Source organism: Pristis pectinata, chromosome 18, assembly GCF_009764475.1.
Source record: "Pristis pectinata isolate sPriPec2 chromosome 18, sPriPec2.1.pri, whole genome shotgun sequence".
NCBI classification, from domain to species: Eukaryota; Metazoa; Chordata; class Chondrichthyes; order Rhinopristiformes; family Pristidae; genus Pristis; species Pristis pectinata.
The window spans coordinates 6,094,354-6,116,223 of record NC_067422.1 but is presented as its reverse complement, the minus strand read 5'-3'; the positions used below and the strand labels follow the sequence as shown (position 1 = coordinate 6,116,223).

The following is a 21,870-nucleotide window of genomic DNA, read 5'->3' as shown; positions in this document are numbered from 1 at the left end:
AACAAACAAACAAAAAAAAATTAGCATGGGAACAGGAGTGCAAGCAAATTGGAGAATAGTAGAGGATGAAAACACATTCACTAAAAGTTCAAATGCAGAACTGCCACTTCATTACAATATCACATGGTCAACTTCCTTTGGTTCATTAGTTTCTTTTCAAAGACATTTAAAAACACATTTCGATAAACCTTTTGGCACTATATAATATATTTAAAAAAACGTAACTAGTTAAAAGGTAAGAAGAATACTGTGCAGCGCAACCTGAAAATAACAGCTTGCTATGAATTTGGGTCACTATCCCCTATTAGAGAATGGAGAAAGCTACCTTAAAACAGATACCAAATTTATCTTGGAAAGCATTTAAATAATAGTCTTATAGAACCTACAACCACAAAAATATTTGGCTTGGTTTTTCCAAGTCTAGCATGCCAGAACACCATTTCCTCTTAAAAACTGCCAATATCATCAGAAATTCAATCACCAAGGGCAAAGTCTGCAGATGACTCTTCAAACAAGTTAGATTTATCTCTTTACAGCAATTCTAGCTCAGTGCAGTTGTCACTGGATTACCACTGATGGAACACCAAAATTCCCATATTTAGGAGGCCCGTTGGCTCTTCTGACCTCATTTTGCCACAATATCAATCCAACAAGGGCAAAGCTGATTTTAAGTTTAACATTATTTTCCAAAGATTATTAAATTACATTCATGACTTAATTTCCAAGTTCACACAATGAGAGAGAAAAGGGAAAAGGACAAAGATATGAAAATGAGAAAATGACAGTGATACCAAACAATAAACCTCAAGTAATGCTTATAATTTTATAACCCATTCAACACACAATAAATAGTAGCTGCAGAAAGAATGATTTAAATTAAGAGCTAAGTCGAGCTTCACAAATTAGGAGATGGACTATTGTAGAAAACATTACATTTGGTGTAGAGATAAAACCAGTTCTAATGTTGGACAAACTAAAAAAAACCACAAACATGAAAATTTAATGCATTAGCGTGTTTGAATGAATATGAAGTTGTTCTCTTAAGTGGCCACTTAGAAAGATTTCACCAATGAGCTTTTAAATGTGTCATAATATGCCCTTTCCTCATTGATCAAGAGTACTACTTTGATTTTGAACTTGTCATTGTAGAACTGTGAAGTAAAACTCCAAAACTTTAGTTGAAGGCAGGTCAGCAGACTGTCTGGATTCTTTACAAAGTTAGAAAAGGCCTGACAGAATGATTTGCTCTTTTCCACTATTAAGAACTTGAAACATTTCACTGACATTTGGAAGCTGCTGAAGGAAGCTGAGTGCATTTAACTATGCATGCACAGAGATCAAATTTCTGGATTAGAAAATGGCACAAACAGACAGTCCAGGCTCTCAATATTCATTTGCACGGAATCAAAAGTATGTTTCAGTAAAAAAAAACTGTTTCATTAACAAAGAAAGGAGGCAAAGAAATATACAAAGTGCCAACAGTTCCTGGCAGAACAAACTCCAGATCCCAGGTTGTCAAAAATTTACACTGAATGCAGGTCATATGTTTTGCAGGAAGGGTGTGAGGGAAAACTGGAGGGCAAGTCAACACAAGCGCCATCAATGTGTCTGACAGCAGTCAGTAAGTTACAGTAGATGCTTGGGGGCAGGTTATTTGTCTGCTGTCTTTACTGAAAAATGATGCTCATTCCTTGGAAAAGAGGAATGGAAAACCTAAATTGAATGGAGTAAAAAGTCCTTTTAAAGTCAATACTATTTATGGTTTTAGACCTTGAATAAATACATTTAAACATTTGCTGCATGTGGTTTCCACCCAGATTACACCAACTTTGGACTCTATCCAGTTAAGAGGTCATCCCAGACAAGTGAAAATAAAGTTGGGATAAGCAGACAGTCGTCAAGATAGGATAGTGGTTTCTCGAAATGATGTTTATTACATGCTTCTACTAACAGCAGCATATAAAAAGTAGCATCCCTCAGCCTCTGTGGTGTCTGGGTATTTACCAAAAACTGTCTGCATTTCTAGGTCACTAAATTTTTCTTACTATGAACAATATTCCTTGAACCCGTAACCTTCATTCTATCTTCTAACATCTGTTGCTTAGGTTATTTCACTGACTGACTGAAAACCAATTCAGTTGAATCATAGACATACACACACACACAAGCACTAACATAATAAAACAGACCAACTTATGATGTTAGAAGACAGAAGAAAATATACTTGGTAGGATTGGGCACACAACTCTGTTGATGAGCTACACAGGCTCTTCTGGGAGGAGGAAAAAAAAAGCATATTTCAAATCAGATTCCAAGTTACCACAGAACGCTGCTCCACACCTACTAACTGCTAGATACATAACTGTATTCACGGCATCTCAAGAACGGCATACCTACATATTCTCCCAATTGCTGAAGAGTAAATTGTGGGTTTTGTGTGGGTTAAAGAACGTAGAGCCAGAGGGAAGGAAGAATTTTTTGAAAATATATATTTAAGTATTTGACCACACACATTTAGATCAAACATTAAAAAAAACTCCTTACTTTCAGTTAATGGGAATGTATGTACACATTGTGATTGTAGCCTTTTACAGTATTTGCCCTCCCAAATGTCAGCTGTAGCTATTGGAAAAAATCCTTTTCAAAACATTCACAGTATACAATTCTCCAATTTCATTTCATTGCTGGTCTAGACAGCATAGGAACTTCATTAGAGAACCTGCCTGCATTACAGTTCTCTTATTTGAATTTAAGCTCTTTGCCTTTTGATCCTATTTGCAATTTTGCTCAGGAATCATTACGTTATTTACAGAATTTGACCAATGCAAATCCAATCGTGTTTGGACTAGAATAATCAAAGGCAGTGTCTGAAGTGCATTTCTTTTGTCATTTTGTTAAGTCTTCTAATGTTGAAAGAGCTTCTGTGATTCTAAGGGCATTTCACACTGCTGGTTCTGAGCCCTAAGAAAAGAACAGGGTTCGTCACGCCATTTAAAACCGTTTGCTACTGAAACAGAAATCAGAAGACAGCGAATCTTGAGCAACTTCACAAATGCCTGAAGTTTTTTTTTTGAAGCATACTCAGTCACTGAAGTATGCTAGTGGACAGATTCATTCATCAGGGATCTAAAAGTAGAAGCAAGGCTCATACAATTCAATCTGAGAAAGGCAAACTGGCATAATGAACTTGAATAATGTCACTTCCCTCAATGTTTTCACGATAGTATAAATATCGTCACTCAGTGGGTGATATTTTGTGAAAAATCAAAAATGGCTGATGTTGGAAATCTGAAATAAAAATGGAAAATGCTGGAAAATCTCAGCAGGTCACACAGTATCTGTGGAAAGAGAAACAGGTTAACATTTTAGATTGAGGATCCTTCATCTGAACAGGAAGCAAGTTAATTAGTCTAAGTAGCAGAGAATATGGGCGAGCACTGTGGCTTGAACAAAGGGAATATCTGTATTAGGGTGAAATGATGTAGCCACTAAATGCACAATCGAGTTCCCTTGTCTGTGTAATGTGCTGCTAATATTGAGAGCCTCGATGTGGCCAGCAGGCCAGAATATACAAATGCAAGATAAACCGAAAGGATGAGAGGAATGGCAAGCACAAATGGCCAATCCTAATACAACCAGAAAGAGCACATTATCTGAAATTGGAGAATTCAATGTTGAGTCCAGCAGGATGCAACATGCTGAGATGAAAAGTGAGGCTCTGCTCCTCCAGCTTACGTTGGGTATTGTTCTATCAGTGCAGAAGGCTGCAGACAGAGGGGTCAGAGTGGGAGTGGGATGGTGAATTAAAACCCAGGCAACCAGAAGCTCGGTCACTCACGCGGACTAAGCGCAGATGCTCTGCAAAGCAATCGCCCAACCAGTGTTTGGTTTCTCCAATTTGGAGGAGGCCACATTGTGAACAGTAAATGCACTGCACAAGAGTGATGCCTTCTGAGTTCTATATAGTAATAATTAAATTTACTTTGCACTTTGACAGTCCCGTGGACAACCCAGGTCAAGAATCAAAGCATGGGCTGCTTTTAGAATCAGATATCCTTTTTAAAAAAAAAATTAAATGGTTTATCAAATGGAAGTGCTTTTCAGACAACAACCACTGAATTTTACAGTCCTGAAGAGAAGTTGTACATGGAGTGGTCAAATTATAAGAATGCTGAACAGCATGATCCTCAAGCAAACATAGAATGCTGAAATGTGACTGTCCACAGCAGACAACTTATGGGTATAATTCACTGCTTACTTTTTGCAAAATGAAGGGAGGGCTACAATAATTAAAGCAAAAACATTTCACCAATCTTACTAACTGAGGTTATGCCATGTTATAACCTCAGCTGGTACTGTTTGTAAGGAGTGAAGATTGATACTTTTGAGCCTTTCCCAAAATAGTGCCACTCTTCACATTACCCGCAGACAGCAGGCTCAATTATAGCAATAGCAATACCAATACCTACCGGTCTTCACTTAATCTTCCATTTCAAGGCAATTACTTGTTAAAATATATCAGTGAAAGCCTCATTTATTTTGAGTCTATCCACAATAGAATGCCTGTAACAGCAGTAACCTATTTTATGCCCATATAACTTACCAGCTGTTCAATAATATCAAACATGAGCTAAATTCAGCACAAAAGATTGTAAAAATTACACAAACAATATGATTTATAGAAAATTAACCACAAATAACATTTGTATAACAACCTGCTGGTAGACTGGTGAATGTTGTGCCTTTATTTAAGAAGGGTGGCAAAGAAAAACCTGGGAACTATAGACCAGCAAGTCTAACATCTGTGGTAGGTAAGTTATTGGAGAGGATTCTAAGAGATAAGATATACATACATCTGGAAACACGGGGGTTGATTAGGGGTCATCAGCATGGTTTTGTACATGGGGGATCATGTTTTACAAACTTGATTGAGTTTTTTGATGATGTGACTAAGAAAGTTGATGAGGATAGGGCAATAGACATGGTTTACATGGCCTTTGATAAGGTATCCACATGGTAGGCTGCTCTGGAAGGTTAGATTGCATGGAACCCAGGGAGAGCTGATTAATTGGATACGATTGGCTTGATGGTAGAAAGCAGAGGGTGACGGTGGAAGGTTGTTTCTCAGACTGGAGGCCTGTGACGAGGGGTGTGCCTTAGAGGTCGGTGCTGGGCCAATCGTTGTTTGTCATCTATATCAACCATTTGGATAAGAATGCAGAGGGCATGATTAGTAAGTTTGCAGAAGACACCAAAATAGGTGGTATAGTGGGCAATGAAGAAGGGGGATCTTAATCAGCTGAGCACGTGGGTCGAGGAATGGCAAACTGAGTTTAATTTGGATAAGTGCGAGGTGTTGCATTTTGGAAAGTCAAATCCAGGTTGGACTTTCAGTGAATAGTAGAGCTCTGCGGAGTGCTGTAGAACAGAGGGACCTTGGAGTACAAGTACATGGTTTACTGAAATTGCAGTCACAGGTATTAGTAGGTAGGGTGGTGAAGGCATCTTTTGGCACATTGGCCTTCATAAGTCAGGACACTGAGTATATAATTTGGGAGGTCATGGTGTGGTTGTACAAGATGTTGGTGAAGCTGCACTTGGAGTATTGTGTTCAGTTTTGGTCACCCTGTTGTGGGAAAGATGTTATTAAACTGGAAACGTCGACTGTTTATTTCCCTCCATAGATGCTGTCTGACCTGCTGAGTTCCTCCAGCATTTTGTGTGTATTGCTCCAGATTCCAGCATCTGCAGAATCTCTTGTCTGCAGAATTACAAGTTTGTTGCTGGGACTTGAGGGGCTAAGTTTATAGAGAGAGGTTGAAAAGGGCTTTATTCCTTAGAGCAGAGGAGACTGAGGTGTTCTTATAGAAGTGTATAAAATCACAAGGGGCATAGATAGGGTGAATACACTCAGCCTTTTTCCCCAGGGTTGGGGAAATCAAGAATTAGAGGGCATAGGTTTAAGGGGAGAGGTGAAAGATTTGATAGGAACTTGAAGGGCAACTTTTTTTTTAAAAAAACATAAAGGGTGGTATCAGGAGTTGCCAGAGGAAATGGTTGAGGCAGGCACAATAACAACTTTTTAAAAAGACAGTTGGACAGGTACATAGATTGGAAAGGTTTAGTAGGTTATGGGCCAAATGCTGGCAAGAGACCAGTTTGAATGGGGCATCTTGGTCGGCAAGGACCAGTTGGGCCGAAGGGTCTGTTTCCATGCTGTATACTCTATGACTAAAAATTCAGCTACCCATTGGGCCAAGAAGTCCTCACAAAGTCTTTTTTTAACCTAAGCAACGGGTACCCACTTAAGAAAATCCAATCCTCCTAATATTCAAGATACTCTACTTATCCAGTATTATCTTCTCTCTTCCTTCTCCAGTCACCTACACAATTCAAGCCATTTCTGATTGAGAAATGTTAATGGATAAAGTGGAGTTATTCATCTTCCAGACAATGTAGCTGTGACACTTTACTCTGTACTGTTGTTATTTTTTTTTACCTGTACTACATCAATGCACTCTGTACTAACTTGATGTAACTGCACTGTGTAATGAATTGACCTGTACGATCAGTTTGTAAGACAAGTTTTTCCACTGTACCTCGGTACAAGTGACAATAATAAACCAATACCAATGCTCTAATTACTTCACCTTGTATGTTGATAGTGTAGATTCGATCCTTGGTTCGAGTCTCTCCTTCAGCACAGTACCCACGATAAAGAAATTAAAACAAAGTATAGCAATTAATTATATAAAAAAAATCAACTTAATGCTTTTTATTGAAAACTCTTCATTGATTATGCATTGTGCCAGACTTCAATGCAAAGTAATAAAATAAAAAACAACAATGGCTAATATTTATAATACCTACTGTAAAGTATCATATTACTGGCTGCACATAGTGGCATTGTTAGTTGGCCAGACTGGAGATGAATGGGTAATTCCTGATAACCAAGCTTGATTTTATGCATACAAGTTATAAACAACTATTCTTCAGCCACTGCAATTTCTTTTGAAAAATTATCTTTTACTAGGAAATGTTGTTGTAGCTTCCATCACAAATGCTGTTTCATCTTTATCAAGATTCTGTTTTCTGACTAAATTGATTTTTCTGTAAAGTACTGTTTACTGCAAGTTTTATGTCCCAACCCACATCCAACTGCCTGGATGAAACAGCAATGTCTACAAATTTTCTGTATTTTATTACGTTAAACTGAAATACCAGCAAGAATATGGTAGTGTAATGTAACCAAATCCCTAACACAACACACCAATGATGTAAAAGACATCCTGAACAACATTAAAATGCTAAAGTGGAGCAGGTGCTGTGCCTCAATCTACACAACAGCTTCCAAGTCTATTAGCCATGGCCAAAATCAAAACGAGTAAAATAATTTTAGAGCCGAACAGATCTTCTGCCCCTAACTACTCTAAACAATAATCAGGTGTTCTCAATAGCTAGACAACAGCACCAAATGCGTTTAAGGTTAAATACATGTTTTGGTTTTATAAAGCAAAGGAAGTGGACAAGATAACCAGAACCAATCATGTTTCCCCCCTATCCCGATAATTAACTTTGTCTACTCTATTTTCCCCCTGAGAAATAACAACTTAAAGTTATATAGCATTTTTAAAATAGTAAAAGGTACAGAAGTGTTCTGTACATTGGGCCAGACTGTGCTGCCAATTGCCCACCCACATACATCTTTTCTGAATGCAGAGGGTTGTAAAAATTGATTTTCCAGATCTGAGAGGTGCAGAGAGACTGAATGGTTTCAAGATGCTTCTAGCAATTTGCCATTGAGACCCCCTTCTTGGGAAACTGATGGCCTTTGACAACTCATTGCTGTTAAAAGTTTTTCAATGTTTTTTTAAAATTTCCCTGGCAGCTGTGGACCTAACAAAAACTATGCAAAAGCTCAAATTAATTAGAAATAAAATTTGCAGGAAAAAACCCCAAAAAGCTCCTTAGAATACTAATAATAGATATTAAAATAAAATAATTCATAGTGATGGTAACCACAACCAAAATAAATGGGGGTCTGGCATAATGCAGATGGACTGGATGTCGTTTGCTTCTGGTCTCTCTCTCCAGCATGCAAGGGCTCCATGTCAGTCTGGCCTTCAGCTTGCCTTGGACTTCTGTGCAAGCATGGCCAAATGCAGAAATCCAAAATGACTAAGCAGCAAGTGGGTGAATGCCCGATTCATCCCTATGAATTATCTCAAACCTATGTATACTGATCACTTTAATGTCTTTTCCAACTAACCTCTCCAATAGTACAATTAGTCTGTGTGTGGGAAAAGTTTATCCATCTTGCCTTCTTTCCCCCAAACCCAATTTTTAAAAAAATGTACGTCCTTTAGCATTTGGATACCATGAACGGCCACTGTCTGTAAGGAGTTTGCACGTTCTCCCCGTGTCTGCGTGGGTTTCCTCCGGGTGCTCCGGTTTCTTCCCACGTTCCAAAGATGTACGGGTTAGGAAGTTGTGGGCAATACTATGTTGGCGCTGGAAGCGTGGCGACACTTGCGGCTGCCCCCAGAACACTCTACGCAAGAGATGCATTTCACTGTGTGTTTTGATGTACGTGTGACTAATAAAGAAATCTTATCTTAACAATTTGCCAGGTTCAATTTTCCAATTCCCTCTATAATCTTAACAGCTTTACTTGGATACCTGAAATTTATTCAAAATATAAATCTAATTCCTTTTGCCAGTTTTCTGTTCCTACAATCACCTCCATTGCCTACCTTGTACCTTTCCAACAGCTATAATCGTTCAAGAATTTTATTAATGGAATGGTGCACAATATTTCAAGTGGGTGGTCAGAGTAAATCCTTATCCAACAGCAATACAATCTCTTTAACTACATACCTTAATACTATACAATTTTTATTTGTCCTAAAAAAAACTGGGGTTGATCACAGAGGTTTTATGGTTTTCACCAATAATCCTGGATCATTTTACTGATTACTGCTGCTGCATGCATGATTATTTTTAACAAAGTTTCTTTTAAAGCTTTTTGTTCCTATACTAATTACTTTATATTTACATTGAATTGTAACTGACATCCACTATTTAATTTAAATAAAATACTCAAATGCCTGAGACAGATGGTACCCCTTTGCATTTACATGTTTCACACCTCATTTCCAAAATAAAATCTGAATAAGGTGCTTTGGGGTTTGGAAAATGATCAGCAGTCCATGCTATCCTCATTGGTAGCTCATACACAGATCAAATCTGCCAAGAAAGGCTGTCCCCTTCCTCCAAATATTCTAAAGCTTGCGCCCAACACCTATATTGCCTGCTAGAATGAAAAACAGATCCAACCCTTTCTGAAAATCCTTCTCGATAACATGTAATGTGCTGTTCATGCAACATTTTTTTGTGTCTGCAAAATGGGAACTTAAAATGGTTAGAAACGCCATTCACTCGCTTGGATGCCTCAAGATAAATCCAATACAATAATATCATAAAATCTGAATTCTGCATAAATAGCATAATTTGCTCAACAAGCAAGCAATATTTTTCCATTAGAATGTTCAAGGAATTTTCTGTTCCACAGTAATGGCTGTTAAGTAAATTGCTCCGTTAATAGGACGCTTGTTAAGTGATTGGACTGCATTTGACAGAACATTCTTTCTGATCAGTGAAACCATCTGCAGCCATTCTAAACTATACGTCCATTAATGTTCAATGTTATGAACACTAGTTCTCCACCGGTTTCAAATTCATGTGACAGACACAACTCTAGCTGGGAAATTTTGTTTGGTACAAATTGCTTACTTTTTTCAGCTTCTGGGTCTTGACACTGAAAATTTATCCTATTTGCTACTGGTAATTTCCATTAGATCATGGATTGAATAGTTCTGCTATACAGTAAAAAGCCACTGCAGACACCTCAGGTGCTTGCCATGAAAGAAAATGTTAAACGTATTTTTTGAACCATCAGATGGGAATATCATCAAAGAAAAATGCTTTTTTTCCCCCTCAAAGCAAGACATTCTGTGTAAAGGGCAGAACATAAAAGAGCAAGTGTTTGGTAACAAAACATAACTGTGAAAAGTCTGGAACATTTAACATAAATCAGAGCAGTTGGCAAATCTGAAAATATTTCAACCTTGCTAATAGCCAAGCTTCAAATGTTTTGATGGGACAATTTAATAAGTGTACAACCAAACTATTCCAGATTGATGTCAATATCTGTTTTCAAATGCTGTTTAAACAGCTGCATTGGGGAAAAAAAACAATACCAATTTAAATAATAGGACATCCAAAAACTATGTTTGAAATTCACTGCATATAAGAGTTTGAAACTTTGACAAGATGGGTGTGAAAGGAAAGAAAGTGACAAAAAAAATGTTCTATTACTTACTTTAAAATAAAATGCAAATTAGCAGACAACCTTGGGTCTGTAAACTGTGTTGTTCTGTTGTTGTGGTCAACAAAGTAGACCCTTCCTGTAGCTGTGTTGCGAATTTCCCAGCCCGGAGGTAATGGCCCTAGTTCCTCACAATTTACGTTGCTAAGATCCCTGCAAAACAAACATAGACGGCTACCTCAGCGTACTTCATGCCAAACCAATTAAAATGGTAAGGAATACAATTCCATAATGTCAGAACAACCAGAGTGTTCCAAGAACTTGATACTTTCTGTTAGAATCCTTTAGTATCCCAAGATACAAGCTTACAAAACCTGCATAGGCCTCAAAACTAGGTTGTCATATCATTAATCTACATTTTAAGCGCAGGTCTCAGCCAAATGGCTTTATCCCAAAGAATAAATCCATTAAAAGCAAATGTTCCGGTACCTTTCACATTGATATTATACTGGTAGTCCTTCCCAAAGTATACAGAAACATGAAAACTTGCTTTCGACCAAAATCTTTACCGCAAAATGTATAACATATCTATGCTCTGTTACACTGCCAGCAACCAGGATAATCTGATTGCCATGTTTCTTTCAAATAAACTTTAAAAAAATTTCCTCACTGATTTAATATTCACTCTTTAAGAAAATGTTCCCACTCTACAACTGCACCGATCCCCCAGAGAAATCTGAAGGCAACTGACCTACTCTTGGATCTCTGCCAAAAATTCTCTTTAACTGGGTGTCAGTTGCTTTGTGACAGCCGCCAGGGTAGATGCATTCTCCACCCATGTGCAGAATTGTTTTGCTTCCAATTAATGTCCTACTAGTGGCAGGAATCTCTCAAAGGAAGAATTTCCAACCTTAACTTGAACATAACAATCCTTATGATGTCACCAGCTGTTGTGAACCTCCTAACAATGGCTATTGCTAGGACAAGTTGTACTGGCTATTGTTTTGATAGGGAAATATTAGAAGGCAACCCAAAAGAGGAAATAAAATTGAAGCATTTATTGTCACTGATCAGGCAGTTTCAAGTATGTGCCTGAAATTCAAATCCTTAAAAACTTGATTTTTTGTTTTGCACATCAAAATTTCTCTAACGCAAGAGGATCCACAATCTTACAATCTAGATTTAACAGAGTTATAAGAAATAATGCTGTCTTTTTCCCCACACAAGCAGTTTATATTTTCTATCACATAAACTGAAATAATCTTGACTTTTTTTTTTGAGTTGCTGCCAAAGTAGACCTATTAGGCTAGGTTTCCTTTACCTGGGTACTCGAGGATCATGCCATGTGCTCACTCCGGTCTGCGTGTGCAGAAAGTACACCTGACCTTGCTGCGTTGTTCTTTGTTCTACATAAAATAAAAGAATAAAAAATACTAATGACAGTAGCAAGAAAGATGAAGTTACTTGCAACTGATAAGATCTACACCAGTGTGTATTTCAACAGCTCCTACATATAACATGGCAAGGCTGTCAAAGAAAATTACTAATTGTAGTTGCAAATTTCAGGCATGAAACTGGCAGATACTCATGCATAGGAATAGAACCATTGCAAAAGATTCTCTTTCATGTTCCCTCTCTCTACTTCAGATCGTGTCGAACAGAACAACTGACAAATGAATCAGGCTCCAAGGCTCTGCCAAACCATTACTGACCGCCTGGAGGTCAATTCTTCCTGTTCAGTATACACTGAAGCATTTAGCTCCCACTCCACACTTTCCCACAACTTGAAATAGGTACAAGACAAAATCAAAACACAGAACTTGTTTCCTTCCTGTTGCCATTTCCATGCATAAATTACATGAAATGGACTTGCACCTTGCATAGACCAATGCACCTTAACCCTGACATCTAACACTACGGGGGCCAATGTGACAAAAATAATTTTAATCCATTAACCAGTGACTTACACAATATCAGCTCTGGAGAAATATGCTTATAAATTTGCCAATTCATTCCTTCAAATTTTTTATTTCCTAACACAATTTCTTGGGAAAAGATAACTACTTTGAGGATAAAGGAAAGACTTTGACAGTATGTTTTTGAATCAGCAGCATAAATCGGTGCTTAATGTGTATAATTGAACAATGTTCTCTCTAATATCCATTTCAAAAAGGCTCCCTTTTGCCACAAAATTCATCATCCCATCATACCCCTAAAGTTAAGGAAAGACTTAATCATATTTGAGTGAGAATTCCTGTGCACCTTTTTATTAGGTGCCTTAATTCATAACGTGACAACGACAGGCTTCATTATGAAAGAATGGCAACAATACTACAATTTTCAAAAAGTCATCTGCCAGTTTTGGGGGGGGGGGAGCGGGGAGGGATAAAGGGGTGGCAGAAGATGGAAGAGTTGAGAGATGGGTGGGTGCTAGGGAACATGCAACACACAGAGATGGAAAGGTAATAGACACAAGCTGTCATGACATAGCTGATACATAGCCCCTTAAAACAATGTGAACAGAGGCTTGGAATTAGAGCACAACATAAATAATGGCCTGATAAGATCAACAGGTGGAAAATAAATAAATTCCATAAGATAAAAAACATAATATAATTACAGAAATGGACAAAAATGATTGTGACAAAATGGATCGAGATGTTTAATGGTGTGTTAATACAAAACTAAATATGTGATGTGACTTATCAGATTATAAATGCTACCCACATGATGGTTAACTACACAGATCAGGAAGGTGCCAGATTCCATTCTGCTCTGTGTTGATTTGCTGATTAACAGCAGGGGGAGCACTCCAATTGACCCACAAGTTTGCACTAGTGAAAAATGAAGCAGAAGGTGGCTGGATTCTCCAGTTTATCAACTCTTGCTGAAAATATGTGTTTGGATATCAGGTGTAGGCAGGATTGGGCCTGGCCACGATGTCTTCTATATTTGAAAAAAAATGGAAGTACTCATGGTCTCTACCAGACTCTAGAGGACAGCTGATCCTTGTGAAATTTTATGCTAATATGTTAGCATCTCTGACAAAGGGAAAAATGCTGCGAACAATTTTTTTTTAAAAAGTATACAGTCTCAAGAAATACAGACAGAAGAAAAATAAGGCTGATACAAAAAATGTTTAGATTACATCAGCCTTGTTCAGTATATGCGAAGCAAAGAAACCTGCTGTATTTGAACCTCCATACTCCGCATCCCTGAATGATTTTCAGCGTCAAGGGACACTGAATAAAAAGCGTAGAAGAATGACTAATTAGTAAGTTAAACAGGACAAATATGACAAAGGCTTTAACCAATAAACTTTCAGAGTCACTAATTCAAACAGTAAATCTCTGAATGACATCCAACAGCACCAAATGGATTCGCTTTCAACATCCCAGGCTCAAACAATGGAAGAACAGCAAGAGATTGTCTGAAATTATTCTTCACATATCTATTGCAATTAACTACATGCCATGCATGCTTCAAATACCTACACCACAAATGCACTACTGACTAATCATCATAATGGCAATTTCCTTGCAGATGCAATACCGTCCAACAGTGCAGATGCAAATTTAACTCAAAGGAAGACCTTTGAAGGAATGAATTGGCAATTGACCAAGCCAAGGTCTACCAGTCACATGCATGTGCACACTCCAGAGAAGATGGTGGTGAGTTTTTAAAATTTTTTTTGAAACAGATTTTCTCCCCCTATGGTGAACGTTGCAGATTGGATGTACCTGGAATTGGAGGTGGGGTAGGTTGATGCTTAGGATAGGTTCCACCTTTTGGTGCATAGTCCACATCTTGGTATCTAGCTAACTTTCTTCTGCCACATCCTAGCCGGCACAGTGGCACACCTACTAGAGCCACTCCCTCAAAGCGCCAGAGATCCGGGTTCAATCCTGACCTCGGGCACTGTGTGGAATTTGCACGGTTCTCACTGTGACTGCATAGCTTTCCTCTGGGTGCTCCAGTTTCCTCCCACATCCTAATGACATGCAGGTTGGTAGGTTAATTGGCCATTGTAACTTGTCCCTAGTGTATAGGTGAAGGGTACAATCTGGGAGGAGTTGATAAGAGAATAATAATGTGATTAATACAAGATTGGTGTACGTGGGTGGCTGTTGGTCTCTGCAGACTCAGTGGGCCAAAGGGCCTGCTTCCTCACTGTATTGCTCCGACTCCAAGAACCTTCCATCTACCAGATTTTCCTCTTCTCCTCTAAAGCAACCACTTACACTTCTTCTGGACCCATACTTTGTCACATCATTTTGTCTTGCCCCATCATAACTTTTGTTATTTAATTGCCCTCCACATCACAGACATCTCTGTTCATTCCACAGAATGACGCCCAAGGTTCACACTGAGCCTTGATCCTATATCTGAATTGCTTAAAAGCTGTCCAGCTGTGCCTGCCCACCTCTGTAATTTCCTCCAAGGACAGGTAACCACTTGCAAAGTCTGCAACTCTCTCATACTGAAGATGTACGCACCTCTGAAATTAAATCTGATTCACCAGTGAATGCCCTCTATTCAGCTGCCAAAGCACAAAACTTTGGAATTCCCTCTGTAAACCTCTCAATCCCTGACACAGGCTCTCCAACCAGAAATGTCCCTATGAAATGCTGAACGAGGAGAACATATTCCTTTCCCCTGTACCTTGGTGGACAGAGCCCTTGACCCTAACCCATCAATTTCCCACATCTCTGCTTTCACCCCTTCCGACCCTGGATCAAGCAGGGATATAGTTTCCCTGGTCCTCCCCTTTCACCCCATAGCCTCCGCATTTAACGGATTACCTTTCGTAATTTCTGCCTGCTCCTAACAAGATTCCCCCACTGGAAACTTACTCCCCTTTCAGCATTTTTAAAGGGCCATTCCCTTTGTATCTCCCTGGTCCCTATTTCCATTCCCTCCAATTTCTCCCCACAATTCAGCATTTTCCTTTGCTACTGGGAGACTTGCAACACTTGTCCTTTCCCCCCCATCCAAGGGCCCAAACAGTTTTTCCAAGCAAAGCAGCAATTCACTTCTTCCTATCTAACATATTGCATGCAGAGTTCTCGAAGTCCTCTATATTTAAGAAACCAAACACAGATTTGGTGAATACTTTGTGGAACACCTGCATTCAGTCCACAGGAGTGACCCTGAACTTCCTGCTGCCTGCCCCTTTAATTCGCCATTCAATTCCAACCTTTGTCTGTGATCTCCTGCACTGATGCCTGACACAGCTTCAAGGAACAACATCTCATCTCCCATTACAGAATGTTGCAGCCTTCTGGAGTCAATATCGAATTCTTTAACTTCAGGCAACATGCTTTTTCTATCTATAATCAAAACTGGCCATTTCTACTGCAAGTCATCCTTCTGTGATATTGGCTCAGTCTTTCTCTCTTCACTAGTGCAGCCTAACCTCATCGGTGTCCCTCACAGCATAGCTATGACAGTACACAAGAGACAAAAACGTGTACTCACTTGCTAAATGCCCCATTAACCTATTGGACCTGGTGTCACCCAATTGCAGATACTCCCTTTGGCCTATCCATCCCTCCCGCCCGCCACCTTCCCTGCAACTTCAAATTACCCTTTCCAGTGCCAAGGTCTCCAATCTGAAACATTAAGTCTGTTTCTACTTCCATGGATGCTGCCTAATCTGCTAAGCGCTTACAGCATTTTCTGTTTTTTTTATTTTGATTTGGTCTAATCCCACACCAGCTCTCTGGTGTGAGATTAGACCAAATCAAAATTTAAAAAAAACTTTGAAAGAAACTTGCATGTTTATTTGATGGTAAGAGTTTATGCCTCTATCATCCTTTAAGGCAGTGAGTTACAGATCCCCTACCACTCTGGCAAAAACATTTTCCCGAGTACCCCTTTAATCCCCACCCCTACCGCCATCCCACTAAGTCTATTAGTTTATGACCGTTCTGCAAAGGGAAGTAGTTCTTTCCTACCTACTCTATGCAACCTTGCCAAAAGCTTTGGTAAAATTCCTTGTAGATTACATGAAGTACATTGCCATCACCAACCCCCTCTTGCAACCACCTCAAAAAAAATTCAATTGAGTTAGTCAGACAGCCTTCTCTTAAATTCTAATGGACTATACTTGCTTAATCTGTGTCTTTCTGAACAAAGGTGTATACTGTCCTTCGGAATTGATTCTAATAATTTGCCCACCAGTGATGTTGGCCTATAATTACAGTAAAACTCTGGCAATCCAGTTCCCTTGGGACTTTAATGGTGCTGGACTATCAGATGTTCTGGACTAATGGAATGTTATTTCTATCAATACCCAAACACATTTTTAATTCACTTCTTTTTACGAAGCATTATAATAAACTTTCCAGTGGAGGCAGGCAGGAACCGGGAGTTTGGAGAGTGGGCGGAGCACGCAGGAACTGGGAGCACTCCAATACTCTGGTGTTACTACTGTATACAGGGAGGAGAGGTAAATGATGGTCAGAGCCTCTATAATTACCTCCTTTGCTTCTTTTAACAGCCTGGGATGCACTTCATCTGAGTCTGCCGATTTACTCATTTTCAAAAGAAGCTAAGCCTCTTAATACTCCCTCATTATGCTTATCCCGTTTAATATACCATTCCTCCCCCTCAGTAATAACATTGACATCATCCCACAGACAGTCACAAAATTTTAATTAAGAAACTTTCTGCATTCTCTGCTTCTACACTCAGGTTATCTCTTTAGGCCTTTATTGGCCATTTTCTTTTGATTATCCTTTCGCGCTTGATGTACTCATAAAGTATCTTCAGGTTTTCCTTGATTTTACCCGGCAGTAATTTTTCCATGCCCTTTCTTTGCTTTCCAAATTTCCCTTTCAATTTCACCTTACACATTCTGTACTCTTCTTGGCTTTCTGCTCTATTAAGCTCCATATCTGGCACAAACTCTTTTTTTTTTGCTTTACCTTAATCTCCATGCACCTTGTTTTCCAGCGGTTTCCAGACTTGGCCCTTTTCTAACCCTTTTCTTTGCAGCACATATGTATCCTGTACTCCCTGAATCTCCTTCGTGAATGCCTCCCATTTCTCTGAGCAAGTTTACCTTCAAGTAGCCATTTCCAGACTACTTTTGCTAAATCACTTCTAAGTTCAGATTGGATGTAAAATTGACAGTGATAAGAGGCAGAGGCTGATGGTTGAGAGTAATTTTTGCAATTGGAGGTTCCTGACCAGTGGTGTACCACAGGGGTTAGTGCTGGGGTCAATTCTGTTTGTTTTATATATTAACAATCTGGACATGAATGTAAGAATTTTGATTAGCAAGTTTGAGGTGACATGAAAATTAATGGTGTTGTTGACTATGAGGAGGGTAGTCTTTGGCTATAGAATAACATTAATCAGTTCGTAAGATGAACAGAGAATGGCAGATGGAATTCAATCCTGAAAAATGTGAGGTGATGTATTCTGGGAGGACTAATGAGACAAAGATATGCAGAATGAATGGCAAGACCCTACAGAGTACTGAGGAACAGAGAGGCCTTGGTGTCTACGTCCAAGGATCTCTGAAGGTGGGTGGAAGGGTAAATAAGGTGGTGTAGAAGGCATACAGGATACTTGTTTTCATTAGCTGTGATACAGTACAAAACCAGGGAGATTATGGAACATCTAAACAAAACATATTTAGGCCACAGCTTAAGTACTGTGTGCAGTTGTGGTCACCATGTTATGGGAAGAATGTGCTTGCACTGGAGGGTAAATGAGGTTCACCATGATGTTGCCTGAGATGGAGTGTTTCAGCTACAAGAGGAGACTGGATGGGTTTGGTATGTTTTCCTTGAAGGGGAGAAGGCTGAAGGGGGACCTGAGTGAGGTATACAGAATTATGAGGGGCATAGTTTGGATAGATAATGAGAAAAGTATTTCTGTTTTATTATGCTTAGATAATGAGAAATACTTCCATTATATTATGTTCAGTCTTTAACTAGAGAACATAGGCTTAAAATAAGGTGCAAGAAATTAAAGGGCTCCAAGGAAGAAATGTCTTCACCCAAGGGTGGTTAATAACTGGGATGCACTGCCTGAGAGTGCTGGAGGTTGGTACGCTCACATTTAAGTAGCCTTTCATTAAGGCATGTGAATTGCATTGCATGGGAGTTTAGGGGCCAAGTGCCGTAAAATGGAATTAATGTGAGTTGGCACTTGATGGCCAGCATGAGCATGATGGGCTGAAGGGCCTGTTCCATGGTGTATGATCTGATGACTATGACTCTAGTAAACTGGATTTTTCGTCAAAAGTATCAGCATACAAGATTATAAGAGGTCCTAACAACATGTGCACTAATGCAAAGGGTATTCATTACATTCAGTTCTCTGAATCAACTAGTATGCTGTAACTTGAAAATGGGATAAGCATTATATTCCCATTGTCTTCACTGCCGAATTTGCAAAGCAATTCCTAAAGCTCATGATTAAAGTCTTCCTCAGTGCCCACAACCAATTTGTTAAAAATCTCAGGATATTGCTACCAAGATTGTGCTTAATGCCCTTCTCTGGCTGCCTTGAGATGGTGGATTTTCACTCAGAACCTGTGTGGTGATGGCACTGAACAGCATTCTATCAGAGATCAAGATATCCAAACCATAGTGTAAATGTAAGCTTTATATGTAAGCTTTCACACACCTCAATAAACCTATGCAACTCAACAGTTATTTCAATTTCAGTGCCTGATACCTTGGTTATGTCTATTCTCCATGGTAGAGAAATCATATCTATAATACAAAGATATAGCAGTATTCAAAAAACAAAAACATTGCAGATGCTGGGAAGCAGAAATATATAAAAAAACCTAGAGATACTCAGAAGGTCTGGCTGCATCTGTGGAGAGAAAAGTTAACACTTCAGGTCAATGATCCTTCACCAGACTAGAAAAAAAAGGTAAGACCTGTGTTTTAAATTGCAAAGAGGGAGAGGGGTGGAGAGAGCAAGGACATGTTTGTGATAGGATGGAGATCAAGTGGCAAAAATGCTTTAAATGCTATCTAAGAGTGTGATGAATGCTTGTTAATCACAGCTGATCTGTCTGAAGGACTGTAAATAGAGAGGGATGAATGAGGGCTATATACAAAAAAACGTTGCTGGAACTTTAATATGCAGAACAGAGAAGTTTCTAGAGTTCAGAAATAAAAGACAATGCTGGAAATACCCAGCAAATCAGGCAGTATTTGTGGAGAGAGGAAAAACTGAGTCAATGTCACAGGTGAATAACCTTGCATCAGAAATGCCAGTTCTGACAAACAGGAAAGGCTGAGTATCTGAAATTATATTGAACTCCTGAGGACTACAACGCGCCTGGACACAAGATAAGGCACTGTTCCTCAAACGTCGTGTTGGGTTTTGTGTAGGAGGCTAAAGACAGATGCGGCTAAGGGTCATCCTCACAAACTGCATAGTGTTCTGCATCGGAATCACCCAATCTACATTCACTTTCTCCACAGCAGAAAAGAATATATCATGAGCATCCATTGCAATGGCCTAAACTATGAGTGTCAGTAAATTACTGCTTCACCTGAAAGACTGGATCCCTGGATGATGGAAAAGGAAGTAAAATGGCAAATGCTGCATCTCCTACAATTGCATAGGAAAGTACTTAAGAGGAGTGATTAGTGGAGATTATAAAAGTGAATCATGAGTCACCCCTCACCTCTGAATTCTCCATACACAATAACCGTAAAAAAAAAGCTTCACTCAATACTGCTGCCAACTGTTTTAGTCTTAGTTATAAACTTACAGGTTACAAGAGGAAACTCAACTGTCTTTTGTACACATGCCATTTACTTAAGTACATTAAACCCAACTGCTTATAATTCTTAAAATAACTTCAAGCGAAATCACCTGCAATGCAACACTAACAATTCTCAAGATCACATACCCTTTAAAATGAAATTAAGTGACTTACCATAACCTTCTGGGAGATCAGGTGGAAGGTGCAAGTGTGTCCGACTCATATAATTCCTGTGTCTTTGTGACCTCACCCTCCTCTCTGCCATCCTTGGGTCAGGTGTCTGTCCACATGAAGCACCATTAGCTGGACTAATAGGTGTATTCTCATCCACTATGCAACTCAATGGCCTGCCAGGACTGGCATATTCGGAAGCAGGTCTATGATCAGATTGAAGAGAAATGAAACACCAATTATCGTATTTAGGTAAAAAGAAAACACAACTCAAAACAAGATACACAGATAGCAGCGCATAACAAAACCAAACATACAACCTACAAATACATCTGCATGGTTTTGAAGAAAATATGGATCAGGAAAAAAAAAGTGGTGAGGCAGAGATGGTTATCCGCAATTGCCACACTATGCACTCCCGATACAATAGTACAAAGCGGCAAGTAGTGATTTGGTCTTTGCTTAAAGGAGAGGATAAAAACTAAAAGGAAATTTAGATTGCTATCCTGGAAGGATAAGATTGTGTACTTGGGGGATGATGGAAAGGAAAAAGGAAAAGAAGTGATCAAAGTAAACTGGTAAAATAATATTAATTTAATTCCAGTCCATCAATGGTATGCTGTGGCACGTTAAGTTGCTGGTGTAACTCTAACATAGAGAACCTGATTGACTGATGGAAGTTCTTCTCCACAGGAAAGAAGTGGTAAATGCATCAATTTATGATGGTTTTGGAAGGGAGAGGAGGGGGGATCATCTTGTATTCTTCTAGCACTGGAGCTGCATTTAAAATGGACCCAGGGATAGATTAGATAATGGCAAAAAAATAAAGAGAAAAAGGACAATTGAGTGGCATGCTACTTGCAAAATGTAAAATCTATGAAGATCATTCCAACAAGGTGTTTAGAAGCAATCTGAATATGAGAAAATTTAAATTTTGTATTTCCAAATTCAATTGACACTGAAGACTATATGTGGTAAAGATTTTTTTGAATTAATAACTTATTTAGTCAATGCTTTAAATTATCACCCCATTAAATTTTGGAAATTATCAGGAAGTTTAAACATAAGTGCAGCAAACTTAAGAAAGTTATATTTCATATTCTGTAACATACTAACCATAAAAAAATTGATAATTTTCAATAATTTATCTATAAACATAGGTAGAATCTTAAATGGCCCACTCATGGTGCTATCACCACTGAGCCAGGAAAACCAATTTAAAAAAAGCTGGAATCTGAAACTGCTAATAATCATAAACTAAGGATTTTAAAATTGCCAGACTGAAAAATGCCAATCCAAATGAATTAATCACCCGAAACTCTGACATCACCAACCCCAGCCTTTCAGGAAATAATTGATGTAGAAAGGCTGGTTTGTGTTCACATGACTCACATCCGTCATCCTGCATGACAGGAAGGAGTCAGATATGATGGAATTTTTGAAGGAGACAGGTCTCATTATCTGGTGATGTCAGTGGTTCTTCATTTACCTAGGATCTTAAAAAACCCACCATTTATCTCAATTTTACATGCAAAACTAATGCATGTAGTGTCCTGAAAAACTCAGTACTAACGTAAATGAGCAGTAGGCCTTGAGCTTGCTTTGTCATTTCATAAGATCATGAGTG

At 38.8% G+C, this 21,870-nt stretch overlaps 1 protein-coding gene across 3 annotated transcripts in view; it reads right to left on the bottom strand.

Moving 5' to 3' along the window:
- The window catches only part of smurf2 (SMAD specific E3 ubiquitin protein ligase 2), a 206,396-nt gene that overhangs the window by 38,920 nt on the left and 145,606 nt on the right, over positions 1–21,870 (bottom strand). For 2 of the 3 annotated variants that reach the window (XM_052032636.1, XM_052032633.1), the window contains 4 exons: positions 20,247–20,449; positions 11,649–11,733; positions 10,382–10,540; positions 6,651–6,695 (listed from right to left, as the gene is read on the bottom strand). In XM_052032636.1, coding sequence (XP_051888596.1) covers positions 6,651–6,695; positions 10,382–10,540; positions 11,649–11,733; positions 20,247–20,449 — 492 coding nt within the window. The remainder of the gene's footprint in view (positions 1–6,650; positions 6,696–10,381; positions 10,541–11,648; positions 11,734–20,246; positions 20,450–21,870) is intronic. The other variant, XM_052032635.1, reaches the window with a different exon arrangement.